The sequence below is a fragment of the Castanea sativa genome, chromosome 2 (genome assembly GCF_040712315.1).
Source record: "Castanea sativa cultivar Marrone di Chiusa Pesio chromosome 2, ASM4071231v1".
Classification (NCBI taxonomy): Eukaryota; Viridiplantae; Streptophyta; class Magnoliopsida; order Fagales; family Fagaceae; genus Castanea; species Castanea sativa.
The window spans coordinates 2,215,908-2,242,463 of NC_134014.1; the positions used below are offsets into that span (position 1 = coordinate 2,215,908).

The window sequence follows — 26,556 nt, forward strand, 5'->3', positions numbered from 1 at the left end:
GGTTTGAGAGAAAAATAGAAGGATGGAAAATGTAATTTATATAAATTAACTATTACATCTTTATTACATAATATGTAAGAAATAGATTTATTTGTACTCATTAAATAATATAAAATTTATCACATCATATATATAAATTTATATTATTATAATGTAAAAATTACAATAGTGTACATATAAATTTAATTGGGCAAAAGACTTTGTAACCAGCAAAAATGTGGATGTTGAAAAAAAAAAATTTGTATCAACTTAATCAGGTCACGTTAAAAAAAAAAAAAAAAAAAACCTGGACGTTGGTGTGTTATGAAGGTAAGGATGAGAAGAGGCAAAAGTAATAAGGATGAGAAGAGAAAGTCGTCACGTCATGAATGGGGGGTAGGTGAGAGTCTTTGTGTAAAAGTGCTTTCACAGCACTTTTCTCTCCACATTTTCCTCCCAATTTGGGAGGATTAAAAAAGTGGGCCCAGGAGAGAAAACTTTCTCCCTTATTTTCAGTCTCTCCTTTTTTTCTTTCCTAACCAAACAGTGGAAATCAGCATTTTTCACCCTATTTTCCTCTTTCAGTTTTCACCCCAACCAAACACACCCTCAAAGTATACTGTGTTAATAATTTTATATTGGTGTGAGAGACCATGCCCTCGGTCCTGTTTTTTTCTTTTTTCTTTTTATGTTGGGCCAAACCCATATGAATAGGTGAATTTGTGTTATTGCCTCTCAAAATGGAGGTTCGATTAATTACATTTCCCCCTTTAGATTAAGGGTTTTACAATGGAGTAACCACTTATTTAATTATTGGAAAAAATAAGAAAACTAAAATTGCAAAATTCCTCATTTTATTAATTTGAAATTGAATTTACATTGACCATAGTAAATTACATGACTTTGGTCCTAAATACAATCTAAGATAAAGTACATAACTTTGTTTCCTAGTTACGATTTAGAAATTGAAAATTACATGGATAAACATTTGATCTACTAACCCTTGATCTAAGCTTGAATGCTATGTTACAAGGTGGGAAGGTGTTAAGCACCCGTCTTGCCCGGTGAAACTGGTCTTCTAGACTATGGTAGTCAACATTCATATCATATCATCCAATATGTCAATTAGTTTGCATGTTGAATTTAATGTATGTGCATGTGATAAATCCTAATTCAATCTATTAAGTATTGCATTTGGATTGAAAAATAAATTCTAACAAATGTGTGTGGATTGCGATATCCTAGATTCAAGGATTTGAAAGACTTATGAAACAAACATGTTTGTCATATTTTTGACGTGGATTTAAGATTAAAACTAGTATTATGCATGAACATGTGATGAACAACCAAAAACATGTGAAGAACACATAAGAACATTTAAGAACGTTCAAACATATTCAAGGGAATTTAAATAATTACTATCATGCTTTAATCTTAAATTCTCATTATGGTAACATAAAAAACCAATTAGAGAAAGAGATTATACCTTCATGCAAGATCCATACGGTGAAAGAGGAGACTCTTGGTGGAACTCCTAAGGGTGGAGGAAAAGAAGAGTTAGGAGAGGGAGAGTGAGTCTCACTCAAAACCTTGAGTCTCAAGAAGACCAAGATATGATAAGATTACTCAACTTCACTAGAACTCAAGGGAGGAGAAGAGAGGAGATTTTTGTGTCTTGGAATGGAGGAGAATGGGGTTTATATAGTAATGGTGGAGAAAATATGAGTGGAATGTCATTTAATGAGGGTTGACGATGAATCATAAACTTAGACTTTATTTTAGCTTTTGAGAAAATCGGGTGCATTAAATTTAGAGATCGGTGGGAGTGAGGAGCAAGCAAAATTCGATTGTCCCGTAACTACTGTAACAGCTTGTAGAGCCACATTCAAAAAATCACATCTTCCTTATTTTTGATTGTAATTGTCTCATTCTCATGCTCAAATTGAAGCCCCGGATGTCTAGTTTCTGGTAAAATTAACCTCATTCATAAATTCAAAATATTATGAGAGATATTAACAAAATGGTGAGCATAGGTCATTTGTTAGAAAATAATTTCAGCACAATTAATATTAATAGGTCCCAAATTAGTTTCCAATTAACATTAATAGACTCCAATCACTCCCATTTTAGACTTAATTAGTTCCAAATTTACCTTAATTAAAAGATAATTGCACAAATTACTCATTGAATAATTAATATTTAACTATCTAATTAATTAAGCGTATGCAACCTTACCATAAAATATAGTCATAGCCAATCAAATTATGACATATCATTAATATAATTATAATTAATTGGAATAAATTGTTTATACTCACATATAGTTAGACTCAATTTGTGATAGTGCTTCTCGGCCATTAAAACTTGATTTGATGATAACTTTCAATCTGATGGTCGGATCAGGGCTCATGACCAGTCGATTTAATCATTACAACATCAAGATCATTTTGGTGAAATGAGATTAAGGATCTAATGACCAGAATCAAGATGCATATTTTCAAGGTGAAATTACCCTCTTACCCTCCATGTGAGGTTAAATGAAAGTTGCAAAATAGAGTGTCAACAATTGGCTATTAGTGATCTTTTTTAGATGTGCTAAGGTTTTTTTTTTTTTTTTTTGTGTTATTAAATATTACTACATTCTTAAGTTGCAACGACAAGTCGTTATAATTTAATTGTAAAATATATGTTCTAGTCTTATGAAATTTGGTATTTTCTTTTACTTTTACTATTTTATAGTTTTTTATTCTTTTTTATATTTGAATGAGAGTATAATTTGATGGATAATTTTGAAAATCTCAATTTACCTTTATTTTTTTAATATTTTTTATTCTTTACTCATTTTCAATTAGGCAATAGAATTGTTTTTAAAAGTATAGAAAAGCAAACACTAAATATTCTATTCCAATTATAAATTATGTTGTATAACTTATAGTACTTACGTTGATCTATTTCATGCAAATATGATGTGTACTACTCATCTTTTATTATTAATAACAAATAAAATTACCAAAATATTACAAAATAAAAAATGAGGCCTCTCTGAAATTTCTATGAACTCTTGGTAATATAATTTTAATTTAAGCAGCATTTTTTAAAATTTTTGAAAATTTACCTATAGAGTTTCACTTAAAGCAATTAAAAATTATAATGGTTTTAATTAAAAAAATAAATAAATTTTATTAAGAAAAAGGTAAATATGTAATTAACCAAATTCGTTATTGGAGTACAGCCACTAGGCTCAAATAAAGTGTAACCACTTGCCAACAAAAAAAATAGAAAAAGCATTTGGTATAACCGCGTCTTGCTCAAGAAAGTGTAACCACTTGCCAAAAAAAAAAAAACATTTGGTATAGCCATGTCTTTTGGTATTCAACTTTTAGGTTTAATGTATTATTTTATATATATATTTTTTCCTTTTTTTGGTGTCATCTTTTATTCCACAAGTCATTCAATCTATTTAGATATGAACATTTTCGTTTCTTAAAAAACAAAAGATATGCTTATTTTTCAACTTATTTAGCCTATTTGATTTATGTTCAATTTTTAAAAGTCTTACTATTTAAAGTACGTACAACATATTTTTATCTAATTCTCACACTCCTAGCATAGCTTACAATAAGTGTTTTACATTACGCACATAAACATACATGCATGTGCATGAGTCGCATTTAAGTTAATTACTTGAGGATGGATGTAATTGGTGAATGTTCCATTGCTTAATTAATAAATTTTAATTAAATGTGTATTAATAAATCAATAATCAAAGAGGGGTGCTACGTCCACAACATTTTTACAACAATTTTACAACAAATCATAGGTGGTTAGTTGTTATAGGTTCAAATTTGAATCTAACACTAAGATTACTTTTTTGTCCCAACAATAACAACCAGTAACAACTTGCCACTTAGGATTTGTTGTAAAAATGTTGTAAAAATATTGTGGACATATCATTTCTCATAATCAAATTACATTATTCTTTTAGATATCCTCTATTACTTACAAACTTTCAAGATGATCATTGTCAATAACTTTCTCATATGTAAAATGTGGAATAACCATATACAAGATCCTAAAGGTACGTACTCTTTTATTTTTTTCACCCACAATGCATGATTCAATCATAGTTAAAACAATCTCCTCTCATTACTCATAACCCCAAATCATCTAGAAAATTTCATTGAAATTGAGATGATTACTGTAGGGGTATTGGGCCCAATAGTATATGAAGGATGGCCCAACGAAGTATTTTGGGCTGGAAACCCAAAATCCGAAGACATCAAAATGGTCGTGGACTATTTACATATCCAAACACGTCCGAGGAGTAGATTTGTCCTCGGATTTCAAGGCCGAGGACATAGAAAGAGAAGTTTGGTATCCCTGGGTTATATTATAATGAGTCCTACAATTATGGGGATGCACGGTATACGTGGAGGGCGAGAGAAAGAACGGTGGAATGTCTAAAAATAAAGCTGCTACCACCGCCCATACATTAAAAGCTCGTAAATTGATACGCCCTTGTATAGATGGAAGGATGGGACCCGAACATCGAGCTTGGAACTTGGTCCCTAATCCCGGCCGGGCTTTAGGGAAGAATGGATGGGACAAGTATCCAAAAGGGGGATTGCAAACGAGAAAAGTGGAAGGTGATGAAGGGAAAGGAAAGGATATAAATAGGAGGAAAGGCATACGAAGAAGGAGAGGACTTTTCGAGTAAAAGAGATAGAGCCAATAGTAAATGATAATCAACACTTGTATCCAAACTTGAGAAATATCATTAGAAACCATCCTCGGACACAATCCGAGGACGATTTCTCGATCTTACTCTTTGCAAACGATTCTTTGTTCGTTCTATTGGGCCCAAAGCCCGTTCTTTTTGTAATTGTCTAAACCATCCTTGAAATCTAAATTACAAGCCCATCCTCTACAAATTCATTGTAAAGAAAGGCCTTTCAAGCCCATTTTTCTCCCGGTCCGTAGTTTGGGAACTTGAATTGTGTCCTTACAATTGGCGCCGTCCGTGGGAATTTAGTCTTTAAGGAAGTTTAGGACATCATGGTAGGATCGGGACCACAACGCAAAGGCGGAGTCGAGTGGGCTCTCGGCGTGAGGATCTCTCCTTGCATCCCGATCACGGAGGAAGAGAACCGAGAGGGAAGTGTACATACTACACATACCATCGAAGTGCAAGTCATTCGCAAGGAGGAAGCGAGCTCCTTATGAAAGAAATGCCAGGGCCATGCGAAGGAGATTGACGGCCTAAAGAGGAGATTGCGCCACGAGAGGCGAAGGAGAACTCCTCCGACCTCGACCCCTCTTCGGAAGGATCCCGAGGATGACAATTACGGCAAAGATCCGAGAACTCCCCGGTGAATATGCCTCTTCCGAAGAAGACAATCTGCATGGGAGACGTGGCGAGAGACTACCCCAGGGGCTTAGGAAATGACGCAATGGGAAGAGCATTGCACCAAATCTCCGGAGTCACCCTTCGCGCGATTGGAAGAAGGAAGGTTGCCTCGGCGCTTCACACAACCGGCCTTCACTCTTTACAATGGTCGGACGGATCCTGTAGAGCACGTAAGCCACTTCAGCCAGAGAATGGCAGTGCATTCCAGGAATGAAACTTGGTATGCCTGGATCCTCGGACCACATACCTCGTCTAAATTGATATTCTTTACTAAGTGTTAAACAGAACCTAAGTTACGTCTGGTCCTCAGATCATCTACTTTGGGAAAATTAACATTTTAAATTTATTCATCTAAGTGTCAAGCTGAAACTTGGTATGCCTGGATCCTCGGACCACATACCTCGTCTAAATTGATATTCTTTACTAAGTGTTAAACAGAACCTAAGTTACGTCTGGTCCTCAGATCATCTACTTTGGGAAAATTAACATTTTAAATTTATTCATCTAAGTGTCATGCTGAAACTTGGTATGCCTGGATCCTCGGACCACATACCTCGTCTAAATTGATATTCTTTACTAAGTGTTAAACGATGTAACCTAAGTTACGTCGGTCCTCGGATCATCTACTTTGGGAAAATTAACATTTTAAATTTATTCATCTAAGTGTCAAAGGCTGAAACTTGGTATGCCCGGATCCTCGGACCACATACCTCGTCTAAATTGATATTCTTTACTAAGTGTTAAACGAGAACCTAAGTTACGTCCGGTCCTCGGATCATCTACTTTGGGAAAATTAACATTTTAAATTTATTCATCTAAGTGTCAAGCCGAAACTTGGTATGCGGATCCTCGGACCACATACCTCGTCTAAATTGATATTCTTTACTAAGTGTTAAACAGGAACCTAAGTTACGTCGGTCCTCGGATCATCTACTTTGGGAAAATTAACATTTTTAAATTTATTCATCTAAGTGTCATGCTGAAACTTGGTATTCCTGGATCCTCGGACCACATACCTCGTCTAAATTGATATTCTTTACTAAGTGTTAAACGGTAACCTAAGTTACGTCCGGTCCTCGGATCATCTACTTTGGGAAAATTAACATTTTAAATTTATTCATCTAAGTGTCAAGGTTGAAACTTGGTATGCACCGGATCCTCGGACCACATACCTCGTCTAAATTGATATTCTTTACTAAGTGTTAAACAGAACCTAAGTTACGTGCGGTCCTCGGATCATCTACTTTGGGAAAATTAACATTTTTAAATTTATTCATCTAAGTGTCAAGCTGAAACTTGGTATGCCTCGATCCTCGGATCAATTACTTGGGAAAAATTAATACTTGTTCTTTTTTTTTTTGACATAAACATCGATATTTGCATAGACCATATGCCTTATCTTTACATAGTTCAAACTAGAGATCCAAAATGAAGAATCAAATACTCAAAAAAAACATCACTTAATGCGATTCCCGGCATAATTAAACCCTCTTGGATTATAAAATTTAAATTCAAGTTGTTTATAGTAACTTTTGTAAAAGACAAGAAGATGATATTTATGGAATGATATGATCAGCATAAAAACAAAAAAAATATATGTATAAGAATCATCTAAAAACAAACATTCATTCTTGTATTAAATTCCAAAAAAGTACTTTTGCACCTATACTTAGGTATTACACTTGGAGACAACAGAAAAATAAAGAAAGGAAAGACAACAAGCAAGTCTGTTTCAGCTTAATCTTCGAGAGGGCCTGTGGAGTCTAGCGGAGATGGCAGCCGAGCCGACGACTCAACGGCAAGTCCTTTGCCTTTGGGATCATCTCTCAAGGGTATTGGGTTAGCTGGCTCACCCAACTCATCCTTTGAAGATTCCCGAAGATCACTTGAAGGCTGTACGTCTTCAATTGCCTTTTCTTGTGCAGGGGTCAAGTTGTTCGGGGGCATCTTCGGGAAGAGTTGAGTCTTCGGCCAAATCACCCCCTTATCCTCGGATGATCCACAGGCGGCTTCTTGTGCGGTGTCGGGAATGGAAGAAGCGCGAATTGCGGGAGGATAGTAGACACTCTACGCTTTCCAAAGAGTGGAAGAGGCATCAACCCCCGGCAAAATTGGAAAGTGCCTCATTCCACACTTGGAGTGCGTAGTGCCTACATACCTCGGGAACCCCGAGCCTTGAAGGTTTCGGACCTCCTTCACGCCTATATCATAACCGTCTTGTTCGGCTTGGTCCCTCGAGTTCTCGGCCTCTTCCTTTGCTTTCTCGGCCTTTTTCTTCTCCTCAATGGCTTCTTCTTTGCCCTTGATGGCTTCTTCTTTGGCCTTCTCGGACTCGTGCAGATCTTTCTTAAGATCCTCTACGAGCCTTCGTGCTACTAAGAGGTTATCCTCGGCTTGGCGAAGCATTAGGCACCGATCCTCGGCTGTTTAGTCGTCGTTTTCGGATCGGCCTCTAAGCCCGCCTTGGCACTCTCAACCTTAGCCAATTTTGCTGTGACCTCCCGAGTTTCTTCTTATGAAGGTCCGAGATCTTTTGAGCGGTTTCACGCCTGGACTCCTCGGCCCTCGAGAGACTTGTAGGAATTAATGGCAATCTCTTCCGCCACATGGGCGAGATTGAACGGCCTACAAACAAAACATATAAACCTTAGACGTATAGATATATATAGGAAATAAAAACAAAAGTCAAGGTTTTAGAGAAAACTCACCATTGCAAGCTCCTTCTTCAAAGTCATGAAGACGGTGTGGTCCCTTTTCTTTCTCGGCTCAATCATATCCTCGGGAGTAACGGTGCTTGCTCCAAAGCATCCGCGACGCATGCCGCCGTCCCTTCATCGGAATTTCTAATGGGACGCATCCACGGTGATGACCTCATCGTCCATAGAAAGGTCGGGGAAAAGCCATACGGGGCGCGTACGACCGCCCGTTGGTCGGTTCTTCTTTCCGAGGCCTAGTACGTATGGTGCGGGCTTGCTTTGCACCCTTTTCAACCTCGGGCTCCTTGGATACGTAAACCCTTTCCTACCTCCACAACTTCCTTCCCTTTCGGCTGATCCCTTTTTCTTTTGAGATCAGCTATGTTGGCACGTTGAGTTTGGGAGGATGGAGGAGGAGGAGGAAGCCTAGCTTCGGGGCGTTTGTCGGCACCCTTTTCTTGAGTCCGAGGGCGCACCTCTTTTGGAGGTTCTTGGACTCTAGGTCCTTGTCGGCGCCTCAAGGACATCTTTCGGGCTGGGTTTAATCTTTCGTTGAATGCCCATAACGTCAAGTTCTTCGGTAGTAACCTTTGAGATTTGGGTAGAAGTGCCGAGGATGGAAGTTGAGTCTTCGGGAGAGTAGAGTTGATTAAAAACCTCGAACTCGTCCTCGGAATCCGGTACGTCAACTTCTTCTTCTTCTTCTTCTTCCTTTCTGATAAGAAGGTAGGAAGATGCGCCTTCACGAGAGGTTAAAATTGTGGAGAAAGGAACTCGTGGGAATCCCAATCGGAACAAATGGTGGCGGTTGGATTGGTTGGGTGACCAAGGTACCTTGAGGAATGGTAGTCCCCCGGTAGCAAAAACCCTCCACAGGCAACGCTAATCCGAGGAAGACGAGGATCGCGGGCTTTAATCACGCACTTCGGCGCACGAAAGGCTTTTGATATTGGAGTGTAGCCGAGGATCGATGAGCCGCACGGAGTTGACCGTCGGTGTGCACGAAGATCTCGGCTTGTAGGATCCTATCCAATCGCCCGAAATCCACAAGGTTAGGATGACGATCCATTGCCGTGTGGATGCGCAGAGTTGTCCAAGTAAAAGTGGGTAAGAGTAAGTAAAAAGACGAAAGATAAAAGTATGTAAAAGAAACTTCACACGGAGTCCCTTCCCTTGTCGGACGGGGGAGGCCGTCGTGCCAATTTCCCGATATGATCGGGAAGTCATTTTTTAGGCTCCTTATTTGATTCGGGCGTGACATTGAATTAGCTCGACTTCGGGTGTCTAGACTTTAGGTAATATTCATCTTTTTTGCTTAGGTGATGGAGGTTATAAACCCGGTTCACGTCGTGGTGAGTGAGCCCTAGGTTCATCTTCTCATTTAAAGCGTCTATGGAACCTAAGATCCTAAAGACATTTGGGGCACACCGGGTGGGAGCCAACCTAAAAGCCCTAAGATAATCCCTAGTCACAGTTCCCATGGGGATTTTCATTCCCCTTCGATGAACGCAATCATCGGGATTACAACTTCCCCGTTTTTCTTTTTGTATAAAACTCTTCCTCGTTACGGTACCTAATGGATACATCCGAGGGAATTTTGTACTTAACCTTAAACTGTTCTATTTTTCGTTTGAATCCACCAGGACGCAAATCTACCCATTCTTTTTGAAAAAAGGGGGGTGTGGAGAAAAAATAACTATGCCGAGGATGAAAGACACGGTGAAAAAGAGAAGATGGGAAAGAAAAGAAACAAAAGAAACAAAAAAAGCCGATAAGGAGGCGCAGTATTGAAGAACTTACTTTTAAAAAGGAAGAAAGCACGGTCACCTCGGACGGGGTACTTGATAGACGAGAGAGAGAGTACGGGGAGATGAAAAGTGTGGCAGCTACGTTATGAGGTTTCTGTAGTGTGAAGAATTTTGAAGAAAATTAGTATTTATATTTCAGAAGATTTTTTAAAGCGGGCGAATTCACGCCTCAACCCAGGAATCGCTCTCGACCGTTGGATATGTGTCATATTAATGAAACGTGGGGGACATAGAAGCGCCAACAATCAATTCGGGGGCGTTTCGCATACCGAAGCATTGGGAACACGCGATGGGTGATTCGGAAGTTATTTCGTCAACAATGTTGCCAAAAGTACGGGGAGTAACGGGGTCTTTTTAAGTCGAGATTCTATTTTTCTCCCTAGTTGAATAAATAAAGAAAATCGAGTTGCTATTTTAGTGTTATTGTGCCCAATAGTATATGAAATATGGCCCAACGAATTATTTTGTGCTGTAAACCCAAAATCCGTATACATCAAAATGGTCTTGGACTATTTACATATCCAAACACGTCCGAGGAGTAGATTTGTCCTCGATTTCAAAGGCCGAGGACATAGAAAGAGAAGTTTGGTATCCACAGGGTTATATTATAATGAGTCCTACAATTATGGGGATGCACGGTATACGTGGAGGCGAGAGAAAGAACGGTGGAATGTCTAAAAATAAAGCCGCTACCACCGCCCATACATTAAAAGCTCGTAAATTGATACGCCGACCGTATAGATGGAAGGATGGGACTGAACATCGAGCTTGGAACTTGGTCCCTAATCCCGGCGGGCTTTAGGGAAGAATGGATGGGACAAGTATCCAAAAAGGGGATTGCAAACGAGAAAAGTGGAAGGTGATGAAGGGAAAGGAAAGGATATAAATAGGAGGAAAGGCATACGAAGAAGGAGAGGACTTTTCTGAGTAAAAGAGATAGAGCCAATAGTAAATGATAATCAACACTTGTATCCAAACTTGAGAAATATCATTAGAAACCATCCTCGGACACAATCCGAGGACGAGTTCGCCTTACTCTTGCAAACGATTCTTTGTTCTGTTCTATTGGGCCCAAAGCCCGTTCTTTTTGTAATTGTCTAAACCATCCTTGAAATCTAAATTACAAGCCCATCCTCTACAAATTCATTGTAAAGAAAGGCCTTTCAAGCCCATTTTTCTCCCAGTCGTAGTTTGGGAACTTGAATTGTGTCCTTACAATTACTATGGGGGGAAAAAGCATTTAATTGAAACACATGAAATGCATTAGTTCTAAATAACATTGTATTTGCATTCTAATATAAAATTAGTATATATATATATATATATTTTTTTTTTTTTACGTTTTAACTATTTTAATCATAATTATACTACATTGTCTGTGAGGTTAAAAATGCCTTTACAATATGGCTAGGCGTTTATCATGAAAACCTTGGCCTTCTTTGCCTCAAGGTCTGCAAGGTTGAGTTCTTGATGAGTAGAGTGAACTACTGAGCTTTAACATTAATTTTTTCTAGGAGTTCTGATTGTACATAAGCTTCAAATTGAAAGCCCACAGTTTGGTTCTGTGTGTAGATATTTTGGAAGATATAATGGAATAATCTATAAATATGTTAGCCACTAGCTTGTGTGAATATTGATAATAAAACCAGAAACCACTATCAACAAGCACCAGTGGTCTAGTGGTAGAATAGTACCCTGCCACGGTACAGACCCGGGTTCGATTCCCGGCTGGTGCAACCTATACTTTTTTCAACCCAAGTTTTGTCAGCCGAATATACAAACTGCTAAATTAGGACTTGATGCATAGATTTGAGATTCCTTGTCATCTAACTTCTTGTCAAAAAATAAAAAAATTCTTCGTTTTGCATCTGATTAAGATTCTAAATACAATACCAAATAAATTCAAATGAACATAACATACTAAATTCTTTATTTTTGGTAGAATACTAAATATTTCAATTGTTAACCAAACCAGTTGTTTCTAAAAAAAAAAAAAAAAAAACCAAACCAGTTGGAAAAGATTAAAGAGGGATTGAGCACCATCTCAATCACGTATATGAAGTAGAGATAATGACCAAAAAAAAGATATATATGGATAGGTGGAAAACATTCAAATACTTTTCGTTGGGAAGAAAACAATGACCGAAGTAAAAGGTTTTCCGCTTAAATAGTTCTCCATTCTACTTGTATTATATAAAATAGATCTCTCTCTCTCTCTCTCCTTTTTGATAATCTTCCCTAGTGTCGTAAACCCCTAATTTAGATACAATCTTCTTTAAGCTTCAAAAGTTTATCTACAAATTGTACAATTTTACTTAACTTCTTCTTCAACATCAAGCTCAGTTGAGGAATTCATTGGATCTTTACTAAGGTTAGCCTAGATATGATATTTTTTTCCCATGAATGTGCTTTATTTAATTAGTTATTATTCTCATTTTTATACCTTACATAAGTTATTATCCATGTTAATTATCATTATTTGTTATAGGTTAAGATCCTCAAGCTCATTCAAATTTGTTTATGATAACAAACAATACCAATCAAGAACAAGGAATTTGGGATACGAACACCACTTGCATTCAAAATCAATTGGTGTTTGTGTCTTAAACTTTTTATTTTTATTTTTTGAGAAGATGCATGGTATCTTGAACTGATGATAAAGAGAAGTCATTATAAAGCATATGCCATAAAATGAAATTCTATCTAACCTATCAAAAAAAGATCTAAAGAATCTACGGGTGATGGATCTTCTACGGTTTGTCTCAAGAAACTCTTTAAGGTATGCAAGGCTTATGGCTTAAGTTACATATCAATGCAGCGAGTGAGCCTGTTAAGCTGCGATTGAGCCTAAGTCTTTCCAAAAAGGGTCAATTTATTGAGAAGTTCACATAATAATTCCTTTCTCATCGAGAATTTACAACAACTGAATCTTTGATGCATCAAGCTCAGCTGAATGAAGAGGACGACAGAAGTAAAATGGTATCGCAAAGTGTAGGATGGAATTAAAGTCTCAGTTGCGGCCTTGTTTTTAAAAGATTAAAGTAAAGACATGCAGGAAGATATCAAGGAATGTGAAATATGGAAAATTAGTTTCATGACTTGTTCATGTGTTGTGAACAAATAAAAATAAGATTATGGCCTGAGGGCTAAGACTAGATCAGATATTTTCTTTAGTCTTATTGAAACTTAGCAGTTCCATTGCTTGAGAATGATGAAAAGAAAGTTGATACAGGAAATTAATCTCATCCACTTTCCATTTCCTTTTTAACGTGTTTTCCCCATTTTCATTCAATAGATTAAAGAGAGTTTATGTGACCTCCATTCAACAATTTTGTTATTTCTTACCATTTTGCTTTCTAACACATACATTAAAAGATGTAGAGTGACAAGAGTGCACAATTTGCATTGGCATGGGATGTGGTCATTACAGGAATAATGAATGAACCAACACAAAAAGTAGCAAATTGAGAGTCTCTACACTATAAGAGCTTGATCTTCTAGCTGACCGCTTTTGGACAAGACCTGAAACTTTATATTTGAAATGGAAGACTATTCACGCAGACATCTCCTACAAATGCTGGAATACTCTTTTCATTCCTTGTTGAGACCATTCTTATTATCTTGAAACCAAACAAGATACATGATGCATCAATTCCTCTTTGAAAATCACTAATAACCATCCAAAAGCAGCTCTTTGGATTTAGTATATATCCATTAAATAAACACTATCAGCTCTGGATTATCATAATTGTTTCTCCCATTGGTATGATATGGGAAGATACATTAAACGATTCCAATAACTGATCATAGAATAGAGATGCTGCACCATATATAGGACTCACACAATAACGCTGACTTCACTGGGAAATAAGATGCAACCACATATAGGTTACGCGAATGTCATTATTTTGACATAACTTGTTTTAGCTGCTGGATTTCAGAAATTTTATTCGCTTAATTCTCGATATCATCCAGATCTTGTAATACGTAAAAGGGAAAGAAGCACTTAGCATAGAACATTACACATATGTGCACTTCAATATTGTCAGTAGCATGTGGATAAAATTCCTACTAAATAGTATGTTTACCAATGTTGGAATGTCAAAATACCAGGGATTGAACACAATTTAGTACATTTCAGTAAAAAAAAAAAACAAAAAATTGGGTCCTAGGCATTTTGAAGTAATTCCAATTGTTCTTGTTTCAGCAGTAGGCAATTAGCTACCATCCATCTCTGCTTGTGCAGTTGTGCTGCTTCACTGATTATCTAGGCTTCTATATGTTGTGCTTGACCAAAACTTATGCACCAAATTTCCACTTTCAATACCTTACCCCTCTTCTCCCATCAAAATTTCTTCTGAGCGCCTGATGTATGGATAAGTATAGAATATATTTCAATTCAAATCCTTTTTTGCAAGTAATTCAATTCATATCAATTTTATTTGGATGCACATGGATATCATTGAAATAAATAAATTTTAATTATAACACTTTCTGAAATCAAATATCATGTTCAAATTTAACTTATATTGATTCATAAAGTATCATTCTATCCATTATTATATTTTTCTGTTTTAAGGGCATGAATTTTATCCGTCTATCTCACATGTGAACTTGTGTCTTTGTCTGTGCAACACTGATGGCACATATTCGCACATGTAGAGGAAATATTAAGATAACATATCCTACTTATATTTAGCTGTTCAGAAAACATTACTGTGGTGTATCAATAAAATAATTTCAGGGATCCTTTTATGTTACATAATTCATTCCATGCATCAATTGCTATCTCTTTCTATACGAAATTATAACCATAAGTCTACAACTAACATGGCATCAAAAACTTTCTTATTTTTCTTAACATTTATTACTAATAAAGGTCACTCTTGGGGGCGGGGGGGGAGGGGGGAAATAAGAAGGCTTAAATATGAAGAATGAAGCACTACTCCATATGGCATGATAAGAGCATTGACAGACATGAAGCAAAGATTTATTTAGGCTCATCGCTATAACCATGGTTACCTGTCTACTTTGAGGAAAAGCTTCTGACTCACAGCTGAGATCCCTTTAGATATTATGTCTATTGAATCATATACATGTATTCTTCATGCATAACCATCAACTGTTCTGCCACCTGCTTAATAGCAATGATTCAATGTATCATATAATATCCAGAAGATTAGGGGCTTTTAAAGCTTAAATTCAAGTTGTTAATAAACAATCGTTAGCCAAAGAAATTCATTTTAATTTGCATTAAGAAGTCACACCCAATTTCAGATGAAATCTACCTTTCTTAAAAATAAACTCGATAAAAAGTATAGTTATACCTAAAAAAAAGCTCTAAAAAACTGTAGCCTGTCAAAGCAGCTACATTTGGGGTTTACTCAGATATATAAAATTATTATGTTAAGCAAATATGCATTCCTAAATCCTTATAGACAATTAGTGTTTGCAAAAAATTATAATTTCTTTGCGATATAGTAATTAATGTTAATGCCAAGCACAAAATTTAAAGCTTAAAAGTTTTCACTGCTATTGCTAAATGATCTAGATATTTTGACTCCAGTCCTAAATTAATCCAAACATATCAAACATGTTCTTCAACCGTATCAATGGCCATCTAAGAAAGCCAACATGAAGAGGCCAATTGGGTTCAAAATTCAAAGGGTTTATATGGAACATTACCTCCTCAATACTACCATCTTCAATCTCCGTGTTGAAGGAGAATAGCATGCATTCATGGAGCAAGTTTTCTAAATCCTCCACACAAAGCAGTGCTGCAAATCAAAAGAGACATATATAGGATTTCAAGAAAAGGGCCGAGAGAACATAGATGAATCATGGTGTGAGCAAATGTAATAATAATAATATGTGACCTTTGGATTGAGAGAACCAGGAGAAGATATCGGCTTCAAGCTGGCGGGATTTCTGGAGAGAGTCATGGCCACCCCACTGGTTCTGGATGGCCATTTGGAGACCATTCCATCGAGAGAGAAGCAACGAGATTGCCTCTAGCAGATGACGCTGCTGCTGTTGCTGCTGCTGATGATGATGATAATGATGAGGGTGAGGAGGAGAGACTCCCAAAAGGGACTTATTGTGCCGAGCACTAGTAGGAGAAGGTACCATGCTTATCGACTCCATCAAGCAAGAATTAACTTTTACTTTTGAAGGACCCTGATGATCAAAGCCTCCTCTTCTCTTCTCTTCTCATCTCATCTCTCTACAGAGAGGACAGAGAGAGTGAGGGAGAGAGAGATAGAGAGATGGGAGGAGATAATTGGGTTTTTGAAGATGTCAGCATGGGGAGAGACAAGTACGGATCAGAGGAGAGAGTTTCGGGGAAGATTTTGAAAGAAAGCTGTTGGCTTAGGCGGTTCTATTTTTGCACTTTGTTTTTTTTTGTTTTGGGATACATTTATGATTTAACTCCGATACTAAACATACAAAGTTGTCACGTATGATTAAAATGGTCTCAAGAGATTAGCCTAAATTTGAAATAAAGCTAGTGAAATTTTATCTGGATTCTTTCTGCAAAACATATTACTGACCATCTCTTTCCAAAGTTTTTTCTTTTATGAATCCCATTTTGAAATTTGAGTTTACTAAACTCAATTTTCACTTTACTTCTCACATAGGTGGATCATTTGATATGATATTTTCAATCAGACCGTAGTTATTTGCTTAGAATTCGAGTTTATTGAACTTGATTTTCACTTAAGCAAGCTTAAATCCCAAAATGTGCTATACAAAATGACTTTCTAGTGAAAACTTCTCAATAATATTTTTTGTAAAAATGAAGTATTTAGCAAACCAAAATTTTTTATTCTACTCATAGTTTTAAAAACTAAATCGAACTTATCAGTTCAACAGAAAATCAAACCCCCAAGCCTTAACTGAATGAGTAAAAACCATAAAAATTGGTGATTCAAGTAAAAATTAGAACCGAACTATTTTTTTTAAAAATTCTTTTGACCAATTTTTAAAACCATTAAAAAAATAGTGTGACTTTTATTCTGTGTCCTATGACACTGGACCAATTACAATCATGTGTCATAATCTCACTGAGTTCAGTGCTGTGCCACGCCCTTAAAAAAAAAAAAATCAATAAAGCCGTTGGCCCATAAAATAGAGGCGCGCGAGAAACAAATTTAAAAAGAGGAACATTCTTTTCACTTTTCTCAGACACTTCCAAATCCCAAAAAATTCACCGAACAGAACAGAACCTCTTCTCTCCATTTATGTAACACTGCAAAACCTCTTCATGGTTCTTCAACAACACCACCAACAACACCACCAACCATGACTACTTTAATTACCAACCAATACCATGCCTTTCCTCGCTCCCACCTCGCTCGCCGCCTTAATCGAATCGTCGATCTCGACTCGCTCCTCTCTCCTCGGCCGTGCCACCCATGCCCAAATCATCAAAACCCTCCTAACCCCTTTCCCTTCCTTTCTCTCCAACCACCTCATCAACATGTACTCCAAACTCGACTTACCCAACTCGGCTCAGCTCGTGCTCTCACTCACTCCGTCTCGCTCTGTAGTCACCTGGACCGCTCTCATTGCTGGGTCGGTCCAAAATGGTCATTTTGTTTCTTCTCTCATCCACTTTGTTAACATGCTCCGTGAAAATATTCACCCCAATGACTTCACTTTCCCTTGTTTGTTCAAAGCCTCGGCCTATCTTCGAATGCCCTTTGTGGGAAAACAGGTTCATGCCATTGCTGTTAAGGATGGTCAGATAGCTGATGTCTTTGTGGGGTCTAGTGCATTCGATATGTACTGTAAAACGGGGCTGAGAGAAGAGGCTCGGAAGGTGTTTGATGAAATGCCTGAGAGAAATTTAGTGACGTGGAATGCGTATATTTCTAATGCGGTGCTTGATGGGCAACCGAGAAATGGGGTGGAGGCGTTTATTGAGTTTCTACGTGTGGGTGGGGAGCCTGATTCGATAACGTTTTGTGCGTTTCTCAATGCGTGTTCTGATGCTTCGTATTTGGAGCTTGGGCGACAAATGCATGGCTTTGTGATTCGGATTGGGTTTGAGGAGGATGTGTCTGTTTCGAATGGGCTGATTGATTTTTATGGCAAGTGTTGGGAGATTGGATCATCTGAGATGGTTTTTGAGGGAATGGGTCTGCGAAATGATGTTTCTTGGTGCTCTTTGTTGGCTGCACATGTGCAAAATGATGAGGATGAGAAGGCGTGTATGGTCTTCTTGCAAGCTAGAGAAGAAGGCATGGAGCCGACGGATTTTATGCTTTCGAGTGTTGTGAGTGCTTCTGCTGGTCTTTCGGGTCTTGAATTGGGCAGGTCAGTTCATGCACTGGCTGTAAAGGCATGTGTGGAGGGGAATATCTTTGTTGGGAGTGCAATTGTTGACATGTATGGGAAATGTGGAAATATAAATGATGCAGAGCAAGCCTATCATGAAATGCCTGAGAGGAACTTAATCACTTGGAATGCAATGATAGGAGGGTATGCACATCAAGGGCATGCAAACATGGCTTTGGCATTGTTAGAGGAGATGATGTCTGGTGGCAATGAGGTGGTGCCAAATTATGTAACTTTGGTTTGTGTATTATCGGCCTGTAGTAGGGCAGGAGCAGTGAAATTGGGCATGGAAATTTTTGACTCAATGAGGGCAAGATATGGGATTGAACCAGGGGTAGAGCATTATGCATGTGTTGTGGACTTATTGGGGCGAGCTGGGATGGTAGAGCGTGCCTATGACTTTATAAAGGAAATGCCAATTCGGCCAACAACATCAGTTTGGGGGGCTCTTTTAGGGGCTTGCAGAGTGTATGGGAAGCCTGAATTGGGGAAGATTGCTGCTGATAACTTATTTGAACTTGATCCAAAAGACTCTGGCAATCATGTGGTGCTTTCTAATCTTTTTGCAGCCACTGGCAGGTAATAACACTATATGAAAACAAAGCCAATCATTTCTTTTCATACTAAGCAGTCAAGAGGTTCCACAAAATTACTGCTTCCTCAAAATTTGATTAATCAAATTCACTCCCATTGACATCCATGAAATCCTTAGGCAGTGTTAGCTAGATAATAAAAGAATTGGTTTAAAGATGTCATCTTTCATACTAATATGGTTGATCAATGAACTAGAGACAATGTAATGCTTTTGCTTTTGTGCACATATATGTTTTGTTTTGCGGAGTTCGAGAGAGATAATTGGTAGGCAGTCTTAACCCCAATTTAGTAAACAGATTATATTTAACAAATAATTAATGCAGGTGGGAAGAAGCCACTCTTGTGAGAAAGGAAATGAAGGATGTTGGTATCAAAAAGGATGCAGGCTGCAGTTGGATCTCTGTAAAGAATGCAGTCCATGTCTTTCAAGCAAAGGATACTTCCCATGAAAGGAACTCAGAGATTCAGGCAATGCTAGCTAAACTAAGGAGGGATATGAATGAAGCTGGCTATGTACCTGATACCAACTTCGCTCTCTATGATTTACAAGAAGAAGAGAAAATATCAGAAGTTTGGTACCATAGTGAGAAGATTGCCCTTGCATATGGCCTCATAGCTATCCCTCCTGGAGTACCTATAAGAATCACAAAAAATCTTAGGATTTGTGGAGACTGCCACAGTGCCATCAAGTTCATCTCTGGCATTGTTGGCAGAGAAATTATAGTGAGAGACAATAATCGGTTTCATCAATTTATAGATGGCCAGTGCTCTTGTGGAGATTATTGGTGATAACTTAATATTTTCAAATTTCAACATCTTCATATCGGACAGAGGTTTCTGACAAAAATTATTGAGATTCTTTCTATACAAGACATGGTAGTTTTTAAATTATTGGCGGGTAGAATATGACTCCCAAGTGTAAAGGATTTAAGTTTTATTTGCCACCTTTTGAGTCACTTTGTTCTATAGTGTTGTTTGGTCACACTTGTATTTCAAAATTTTACATAGATGTATAAATCACAAGTAAGCTGTACTTTGAATGTGTGTTCCCCGCTACTATTCTCTTGAGGACTAGTATGTACCAAATCATAACTGTCCATAATAGTTATTACACATTTCCATTCATAAGTCGTACCAAATTAGTGTTAAGTAGCTTGGTTATTACGTTTAGCAAAAAAAAAAGTAGCCTGCATATTACACCATTTACTTACTATGCAGTTGTTTTGTTACTCAAAATCATTAACCTACCACAACTCGATCTGACTTGGATTGGTTTGGGTTAGTTACTCATGGGGAAGGTCTCTTGTTGACAATTTGTTGGGGAATGGGGCCACAAAAAGTGGGGTTAATTTTTTTCGGTTGAATAGAGTGATCAGGATTCAGCTATAACAATTTAAAAAAAAAATATTATAGGTAAATGAAAAAAGAGGGAGATGGGTTCGAATCCTAGACATCAAACACAACTAAGGATGTTAATACTTAATACTAGCACACCACTGAGCTATAAATTGAATCGGTAACAAATTTACCTAAACAACGTGGATATTAATAGTGCTTTCAACCCCACTAGGTGTCAAATGCTGAGTAGGTGAGATTTGTTTTACACGGATACACTGGACCTACGCTTAATCCGTTTTGCATAAATAGCATATACGATAACAATAATATAACTATTTATTTCATATCAAAATCTAACATTGGTACTAATTCAGTTCTGGTACTTTTCCTATTAAACAATGAGGATATTAATAGTATTCTCAACCCCATTAGGTGTCAAATACTGAGAAGGTAAGATTTGTTTTGCATTGATCTATTGGATCTAAGCTTAGCCCGTTTTGCATAAATAACATATATGATAACGATAACATAACCATTTATTCCATGTTAATAATCTAACATTGGTGCTAATTCAGTTCTTTGTAATTTTTCCTATGAACTAATAAACCATGATTATCAGGAGGACGGTTGGACCGCTTGGTTGGCCACAAGGACCAATGGCAAAACTCTTTGACTACGACCTCACCACCAACTGATAGCTGACAAGCACAACAATATATTCTCTACATACCACACATCCTGGAGGACCCCAACAAACCATTCCTAACCTTTGCCTCAAACTCAAAGCCCCTCAACTCCCGTCTCCATTTTCCACAACCCCACCAAAGTACTGAAACAAATACTACTGAAGTGAACACAAAAAAAATGGCAGCATCAGTGGCCACAGGAGTGTCCCTCAACCACATCTCCAGAGAATCCTCAGATATCAGACGCCTTGCCAACTTCTACAAAGAGGTCTCCCAAGATATTTGATCCCCCCAAAAAAAAAAAAAACCTTTGTTTCAATTACCAAATCTCTATCTCTGTTTTTTTTTTTTTTTTTTGGTTTCTAAAGTTTGATTATGTTTTTGTGCAGATTTTTGGATTTGAAGAGATAGAGAGCCCCAACTTTTTGGAGTTTAAGGTAATATGGTTGAACTTGTCCTCAGCTTTCCAACTCCACCTCATCGAGAGGAACCCCAGTAACAATCTCCCAGAAGGTCCCTGGAGTGCCACGTCACCAGTTCTTGACCCCAGCCATCTCCCTAGAGGTCACCATATCTGCTTCACTGTCTCCAATCTTGACTCTTTTCTGCAATCTCTTAAGGTAAATTTTTTTTTTCTTTCTATTTTTACCCTTCACTTATTTAGGATATTGCTGTTAGTAATTCTTTTTGGGGCAAATTAGGTTGTTCTATATTAAACAAACTAGGTTGTCATCCTTGTTTACGCATAGAACATTCAACAGTAGTGACAATGAGTTGATCTAATCTATAAGTAAGTAGGGTGGTCATCTTGATTTTTATGCTAAATACTATGATTTGGTAATACCAAAATTAAGACAATTAAAGTGGACCTTAGGCACAAAATTAGACTACAATTATAAGCTAATTTGGATTCTAATCGTGCTTTGATTAGAAGTTTTAAATTAAACCATGAAGTTTAATGCGGTTGCAAATTGAACCTTATAGTTTCATGATGTTTAAATCGAATCATGGACTTTTAAAGTCGTATCATTATAAAGTTGAGCTTTTTTTGTTCTGATTGGGGTTTGATGGATAAAGTTGATTGCTTTGGTCCCTTAAAAGTGATCCTTTTTGGTACACAACTATTGAATCTGCAAGTGATTGTTGTTATAGGTGTCAGTTTTTGGTGGACTAAGATTATACCTTTATTTTTACCATTTTATGTGATTAATTAGTTGGTAATTTTAGTGAGAGTTTTACCTGGATGAGCCGATGAGGATGTTGAATTGGGTGGGTTTAAAATTTTAAGAAAATAAGCTTAGAAATGTAGGGCTTGAAATTAGTTCTTGTATCAATTATTAATACTCAATGGTTAAGACTGATGAGCACAGTTACTGCCTCTGACTAAAGGGTAAGATTGTGAAACCAAGCGTATGGTGTGCTTGGAAAGTTAGGTGGTCACTGGTCAATAGAAATTTATACCTTGGAAAGTGGCTTTGTTCATTGGGAAGTAAGCAGCATAAATGTGTTTTGGGGCACCAATCATACGCGTAATGTGTCGTGAGCTATGTGATAGTGTGTGTGTGTTTTTGTTTATGGTGAGGCAGTGTGTCTTGAACCCATAACCTCACTCCCACCATATTATTGTGGGAAGAAAGTACCATCTGAGTTGGAGCTTATTGGCGTTATGGTTAGTTTTGGAGAATAAATCTATTCTTTGAATGAGTTTATTTGAGACCTTAAGAACTGTATGCTCCATATATTGGTGACCTTGTTTCACTGTTAGAAACCTCTTGTCCCATTAAGCCAAAAGAATTGAATAGGGGAGTGTGAATTGAAATGGTTTCTGATGGTGCATTCTTCATTCGAGTCTATATATGGCAGAAAATGAGAAGTGACTGGAAATGCTGAAAATTTTAGCAAAATTTTTGAGATACCCTGCTTGCTCCAGCATTAATCATCATATAAGAGTGGTGCTTATTTATTTATTTATAGTAATTGTTTTTAAATATTAATTGCTGGCTAAAGTTTAGTTGGTTCTGCAGGAAAAGGGAATTGAAACTTTTCAAAGGTCCCTTCCTGATGGGAAAGTTAAGCAAGCCTTCTTCTTTGATCCCGATGGTAAGCTTTTATGTTGACAATGTATTGCCTAAGGGGTTTGGGGGAAAAATAAAATTTCCCCCAGACACACACTAATGTTAGGGTATTACAAGTTTTACTATATAAGCTTTACAAATTGAAGTATCAATTTTAAACACAGAGCAAAAAAGAAGAAGCAATTAAGTAATTAATATTTTGTTGCTAACCTGGCACCAATTACATAAGTTGCCATGTTAGTTTGTAAATATTTTGTAGTAAAATTAGTATCTTTAGTATTTTCCAAATATTTTAGTATTTCAAGATGGCAGTTGTCATGTGTCTTGATTGCTGTGAATCCTCATCATACAACATAGCAACTGAAAGTTGTTGCACTTAGGAATTAAGGATATACTTTATTAAGACCAAGAAAATGAATGTACATTTGAAAATTGTACTGTAATGTTCAGGTAATGGATTGGAGGTTGCATGTCCGGTTCCGCAGCAGTAAATATGATGGCTTCTGATCAAACTGGAATTTCTTTTCTGACAATAAGCTACAGTGAAGATCTGGGTTTACTCTGTCATTAGTTAATCCTTGCTAAAATGGTGTTATGTAACAATAATATTGGATATGTGTGAATATACCTCTCAGTGCTGTTTCGTTGAAAAACATCACTTGGCATCTTAGTATGGCCATTATATCAAGTCCCTGATGTGTCGTTGAAAAGCTGTAGCATGGTACCCAAAGGATGAATAGTAAACATGTTACCGTATATGAAGTAGTAATGGAACATATGAGATTCTTCCTCTCATGCTCTTTTACATAGATTGCATTTTTTCCATACTGCTGAGCATAAAATGCAAATAGACAGGAGTTAGTCACAGACATGATATATGTCCAAAAATCATAGACAGTTGTCCTATGGATGATTCATGACACTGATTCCTCTCAGGGCCGGCCCTAGGCTTAGGCCACTTAGGCAATCGCCTAGGGCCCCTACTAGAGAAAGGCCCCCAAATTTTGGGGCAAAAATTGAGATATATATATTTTTTGAGATATAGGGGAAAAAAAATTAGTTTTACATTCTTATTATACTTTTAAGAAATACCAAAGAATTGAGTAATGTTAAAGATATTACCATTTTAAATACATAGGGCTTACAAATATGTGTCACTAATTACAAGAAATCGTTTAGATAGGAAAATACTATAAATACTATAAATTTTACTTTAAAACCTTTATAAAAATTAATGTAACAATTAATATGATTTGTAAACGTCAACAACCTAATAAATGCATTTTTAAATTACTTAGTAATATATTTTTATAAGCATCATGTTGTAAAATTTATAATATCTCTAACATCATTCATTCAAATACTTGTTGTAAGTGCACAATTGTACCCGGACCCAAAAACAAATGTGGGCTCAGGCCCAATGAGCCTTATACAATAAGATTTGTAGAGTGTGGATTCGAAATCTAGGTTAGGGACGTTGGAAGCTTGATTAGCAGGTCAAAATGCCGTAATCTGTGCAAATGATAAACAAATATGACAAAGAGACCTTTTCGAACGTAAGTCGAAAACGATTTGTATATATATTCTCTTTCTATGTCCAAGTTTACAATTCTTAGTTCTTTTTTTAGTTCAGGAATCGATCCCTCTCTCTTTCCTCTCTCGTCTCCTAATATACTTCTTCCTCTTCACTGTTCATCCACGTGTCATACAAATATTTCCCTTAGATACTTGTCTCATCTACCACCTTCTTGAAGTCTTTAAATAATAGCAGGAAGGTTAAATTCTATTGTTCAGAGGTCATTTTCCCATTAATGCGGTTAGGGAGGTAGATGCAGGGTCTTTAATGTGGAGGTAGCAGTCTTTTCCTTAGATATTTCTCTCACATCCTTGCGTCTAGAGGGTGCTTGGATCGCCCTCTTACCCATCAGTTATTTTCAGAATTCTGCCTTTAACCCGTTTAGCAAGCCCCAGGATTATTGCTAGGCATGTCCGAGGATGCACTCCTCCTTGGACAGCTCCTCGGACCTTTATAGTGCAGACTGACTTGTGGGCTTGGAGGCCATGATCAAAAATAAACTGGTACCAGCCAATCAGGACCAAAGCCCAAATGTTTATTCAGGAGCTTTTACCTCCCACACTTGTTTATTATATTCTTGAAGTGTCATTAATCACCTTCATTGCTACAACATTTATACATTTTTTTTTAGTAAAATTTGTTATAGTTTTAGCATTTCTTGAAAAAAAAAACATATTACAAGATAAAAAGAATGTATTTTTGTTATATAAAGATTATGATATTGAGAACTAGTTTTTATTTTTATTTATATTATTTATTTTTTTTTGCATCAATATTGAGAACTAGTTAAATATTATTTAATTAATAACAAAAATGTCTCATTTAAATATATCACCTTAGACCTTAAAGTTTGTTGGGCGGCCTCTGATTCCTCTCATGCTCTTTTACATAGACTGCATTTTTCCATACGATTTTGCAGAAAATGCAAATAGACAGAAGTTTGTCTTGTATCCAGTGCTTTACATGTGACATGAACACTATACTTGTCCAGAAATAGGATTCATGCATATGTGCGGTTCAATCAATGAGCAGCTGCCTGCTACTATTGCTAGTAGTCCTCTATCTTTCAAATCTGTTGAAGGGAAAGTAAAAGGACATTCAACAAGCAACTCTCAAACAACCTCTGAGTGTGATCAGACTTCTAATGTTAAACTACTTCATTGCTTATGGCTATAGAGAATTAGTGTTTCATGAACTAAGTTTAGTAAAGGATATATTGCTAGGCATTGTCATTGCATTTTTTCCGTTTGGCTCTTAAAGCCTATTTTCAAGATCATTATAATCCAGAGCTGGCAATATGAATCGTGGAGGCTGGGCGAGAAACAGAGACATCCCTCATGCTAAATTCATCCCAGTGCGTTATGGCCTATGGGGATCTCAATAATGAACCATGTGTTATGTATGAAGTACTTTTTGTGACATTAGATTACTTGCAGGCCTTTATGTGACATATATCGCTGTCGCAAATAAACCAATTATGATGTTAATTTGACCGTTCTTCTACATATATGCTTTTTAACGCTTATTGAAGTAGTCAACAACTATGAGTAATATATGTTCACTTTTATGTGAACTCAGTAGTCGACTATGAGTAATAGACAATCACTTTCACATGAATTCACCATATTTTATTTTTATCACTCACGATTATTCATTTCTAGCAAGTTGTGGCTTTAGATTTTATCTTAATTTGATGACCGAAGGGCCACCCCTGGGCTCAAACTAGTGAGCCCATGGATACCCTCAAGCCTTGGCAAAAGGAGATACCACATCACACAACATGAACCGTGGTAAGAAATCTAGGTTTCTAACACACTAGGACTCATATCACTATAATTGTAGCTTACCGACCTACAATCGAATTAATGAAAATTCAACTTGTCTTTAGGGGGAGGCAACAGTTGCTGCCTAGATAGAGATCTCATTAGCCAATCATCAAATTCTTTAAGACATCATTAGAAAAGCTGGATTTCAAGGAATCGGTGACTTATGTCATTTTCCACTGAGTGGACCTTTGACATTTCTTTGGGATGTTTTTGTCAACCACGATTAGAGTG

The 26,556-nt window shown here is 36.9% G+C and overlaps 3 protein-coding genes and 1 non-coding gene across 4 annotated transcripts; 3 read left to right on the forward strand and 1 right to left on the reverse strand.

The window, feature by feature from the left end:
* The first annotated feature begins 11,555 nt into the window (after window positions 1-11,555).
* Window positions 11,556-11,626, forward strand: TRNAG-GCC (transfer RNA glycine (anticodon GCC)). The gene has a single exon. It is a non-coding gene; the product is annotated as a tRNA-Gly (tRNA).
* Window positions 11,627-14,970: 3,344 nt separating this feature from the next.
* Window positions 14,971-16,019, reverse strand: LOC142624287 (uncharacterized). Its single transcript, XM_075797815.1, has 3 exons — window positions 15,767-16,019; window positions 15,576-15,667; window positions 14,971-15,024 (listed from the first exon to the last, which is right to left on the reverse strand). Exons 1-3 carry the CDS (start codon window positions 16,017-16,019, stop codon window positions 14,971-14,973), a joined length of 399 nt encoding a protein of 132 aa, XP_075653930.1.
* A 1,054-nt stretch (window positions 16,020-17,073) lies between these two features.
* Window positions 17,074-19,864, forward strand: LOC142623976 (pentatricopeptide repeat-containing protein At4g14850). The gene is made up of 2 exons (XM_075797467.1): window positions 17,074-18,809; window positions 19,148-19,864. The coding sequence occupies exons 1-2, from the start codon at window positions 17,221-17,223 to the stop codon at window positions 19,611-19,613; spliced, it is 2,055 nt and encodes a 684-aa protein (XP_075653582.1). The 5' UTR covers window positions 17,074-17,220; the 3' UTR covers window positions 19,614-19,864.
* A 1,012-nt stretch (window positions 19,865-20,876) lies between these two features.
* On the forward strand, window positions 20,877-23,718 carry LOC142623406 (uncharacterized). Its single transcript, XM_075796813.1, has 4 exons — window positions 20,877-21,116; window positions 21,238-21,468; window positions 22,873-22,948; window positions 23,374-23,718. The coding sequence occupies exons 1-4, from the start codon at window positions 21,027-21,029 to the stop codon at window positions 23,412-23,414; spliced, it is 438 nt and encodes a 145-aa protein (XP_075652928.1). The 5' UTR covers window positions 20,877-21,026; the 3' UTR covers window positions 23,415-23,718.
* The last annotated feature ends 2,838 nt before the right edge of the window (window positions 23,719-26,556 follow it).

What these genes read in the sequence shown, in the direction of transcription:
- LOC142624287 (XM_075797815.1), bottom strand. Translation starts at nt 16,019, where the DNA reads ATGGTACCTTCTCCTACTAGTGCTCGGCACAATAAGTCCCTTTTGGGA. An exon ending in CTGGTTCTCTCAATCCAAAG is followed by an intron (nt 15,668 to 15,766) that starts GTCACATATTAT and finishes TTTGATTTGCAG; the next exon opens with CACTGCTTTGTGTGGAGGAT. An exon ending in AAGATGGTAGTATTGAGGAG is followed by an intron (nt 15,025 to 15,575) that starts GTAATGTTCCAT and finishes GCTATTAAGCAG; the next exon opens with GTGGCAGAACAGTTGATGGT.
- LOC142623976 (XM_075797467.1), top strand. Translation starts at nt 17,221, where the DNA reads ATGCCTTTCCTCGCTCCCACCTCGCTCGCCGCCTTAATCGAATCGTCG. An exon ending in CTTTTTGCAGCCACTGGCAG is followed by an intron (nt 18,810 to 19,147) that starts GTAATAACACTA and finishes TAATTAATGCAG; the next exon opens with GTGGGAAGAAGCCACTCTTG.
- LOC142623406 (XM_075796813.1), top strand. Translation starts at nt 21,027, where the DNA reads ATGGCAGCATCAGTGGCCACAGGAGTGTCCCTCAACCACATCTCCAGA. An exon ending in TTGCCAACTTCTACAAAGAG is followed by an intron (nt 21,117 to 21,237) that starts GTCTCCCAAGAT and finishes GTTTTTGTGCAG; the next exon opens with ATTTTTGGATTTGAAGAGAT. An exon ending in CTTTTCTGCAATCTCTTAAG is followed by an intron (nt 21,469 to 22,872) that starts GTAAATTTTTTT and finishes TTGGTTCTGCAG; the next exon opens with GAAAAGGGAATTGAAACTTT.